At 66.5% G+C, this 1,887-nt stretch overlaps 2 protein-coding genes across 2 annotated transcripts; one reads left to right on the top strand and one right to left on the bottom strand.

Annotated features, from left to right (window-relative positions):
• EMIHUDRAFT_373612 (hypothetical protein) lies at window positions 1-862 on the bottom strand. The gene has a single exon (XM_005781312.1). The coding sequence runs from the start codon at window positions 536-538 to the stop codon at window positions 227-229; it is 312 nt and encodes a 103-aa protein (XP_005781369.1). The 5' UTR covers window positions 539-862; the 3' UTR covers window positions 1-226.
• A 629-nt stretch (window positions 863-1,491) lies between these two features.
• Window positions 1,492-1,845, top strand: EMIHUDRAFT_254009 (hypothetical protein; the record flags this gene model as incomplete). The annotated part of the gene is made up of 1 exon (XM_005781311.1): window positions 1,492-1,845. A coding segment is annotated over one exon (354 nt), but the record flags the coding sequence as incomplete, so codon positions are not given.
• Between the last annotated feature and the right edge of the window lie 42 nt (window positions 1,846-1,887).

The following is a 1,887-nucleotide window of genomic DNA, read 5'->3' as shown; positions in this document are numbered from 1 at the left end:
AGGAGGGGGGCTGTCGGCGGCTCGAGCGGCGAGGCGTGCCACTCTGCTTCGCCGCCGACAGCCCCTCTTTCCGACCGGCGCGTGGCGACGAGCCGCGGCCAGTGTCGCTGGTTCCTTTGGCGGCGCAGCGTTTATCCCCCCCACCCGCGCCCGCCCGCCCGACCGCCCGCCCGCCCTCAGGCCTTGCCCCTTCGCAGGCGCGGGAGCGCTCGCCGGCGAGCACCTCCTACCTCTCCTCGCCCGGCTGCTCCCTTGCCCCGTCGCCCGCCGCGCCCTCGCCCGGCCTCAAGAGCTTGGCGGCCTTTGTCCGCCAGCTCAAGGCGTGGGACGAGGCGTGCGCCGACGGCCGCTCGTCGTGCTGGTTCGAGACGGAGGGCGACCTCCCGCGGCTGGCCGGGGAGGCGCTGCTGGCCGAGGCGGCCGCGACGGGCGCGAGGCGGATCGCCTTTGACGCCGTCGCGGCGCGTCTCGAGGCGACCGCGGCGCCGCCGCCGCCTCTCGGCACCGCCTTGGCCGCGTGGCCCACGGGATGGGGCATCGAGGAGGGCAACTTCTGCGGGCTGGCGCACTGGGCTGTGGAGGTGTGGCACGCGGCCGGGTCGGTCGACGCGAGCCGGTGGCAGGTCGAGGCTGACGGAGGGCGCCTCTTCTTTGTGCGGGTCGCGGAAAAGGCCGCATAATCGCGCTCTCCGCCGAGGCCCGCCTCGGCGACGGCGCTCGCCGCGCAGCAGCAGCAGCAGTAGCAGCAGCAGCAGCAGCACGTGATTCTTGACACATGATTACACTACACAGTCCTCCCTTCGGTTGTCGTTTCGACCCTGTTTTTTTCTTCTATCGCAGCGCACTCGCATCTGTGAGCCTAGCGCAGCGCGAACTCGCCGTCTGAGCCTAGCGCAGCGCGAACTCGCTCTGAGCCTAGCGCAGCGCCTCGGAAAACACCATTTTGGCTCGCCAACAAGCCCTCCGCGCCCCCACACCGTTAGGATAATACATTTTTTCTCGACGCCGCCAGGTGTATTTTATTTTTGCTTGGGGCGGCACTCATGCTGAAATTCTGGAAAAACCTGAGCGGCCCCTGCGGTGCCCCTATCTACCTACCTACCTACCTACCCTACTTATGGGAAACTAAAAAAGAAATCACCGGATGGGTGAAGGTGGGGTACTATACCAACTGAAGTGATGGTTGGTGGTACTCTCCTGCAACCACAGTCCTTCCTGTGACATGGCAGGCCACTCTCAGGCCCTACAAAGCATCAGATCACCCACTTGGGGAGGGTTGACATCGTAATTTCCGCGGAAAATTTCTTTTTCTGCTGTGAAAATTCCGGTGTGAAGAGAGGGAAAAACCCGAGGGGAGGGCCCAGACCTACCCTACCTACCCCGGCATGAGTGCCGCCCAAGCAAAAATAAAATACACCTGACGCCGCCGGTTCAGAGACAAGAGACGAGGGCAGCCGGTTGCTGAAGGGAAGGCCCGGGGGGGCGCTCCAAATGGCGGAGCCCGACCCCCCGCGTGAGGAGGCTGGGCCGGAGTTCGCTCGCGGCCTCTTCGATTCGCTTGTACTCGGCACCCGGCTCGGCAACGAGCTCCCTACCGCCGAGCAGCGCGGCTACGCCGAAACCTTTCCGCCCTTCAACCAAGCGATGGCTCTGTCGGGTGGGCAGCTAAGCGGGATGATCTCTGGCTTCATGGGGCAGCAGGCGCAGCAGGCCGCCGCCGAGCGCTTCGGCCAGCTCGAGGACGCTTCCGACCGCTTCGAGTCAGTCGTCGGCCTCTCGGACCGGCTCCTCGAGCGGGTGGACTCGGACCTGGACGCGGCGCGAGGGCTGAAGAACCACGCGGTGGTTGACGCGGCCGGGCCCGGGTGGCGGCGGCGGCGGCGCCCT

Source organism: Emiliania huxleyi (genome assembly GCF_000372725.1).
Source record: "Emiliania huxleyi CCMP1516 chromosome Unknown EMIHUscaffold_2032, whole genome shotgun sequence".
NCBI classification, from domain to species: domain Eukaryota; phylum Haptophyta; order Isochrysidales; family Noelaerhabdaceae; genus Emiliania; species Emiliania huxleyi.
The sequence above is the reverse complement of the archived record's forward strand: the minus strand, read 5'-3'. Positions and strand labels throughout refer to the sequence as shown.

What these genes read in the sequence shown, in the direction of transcription:
- EMIHUDRAFT_373612 (XM_005781312.1), bottom strand. Translation starts at nt 538, where the DNA reads ATGCCCCATCCCGTGGGCCACGCGGCCAAGGCGGTGCCGAGAGGCGGC.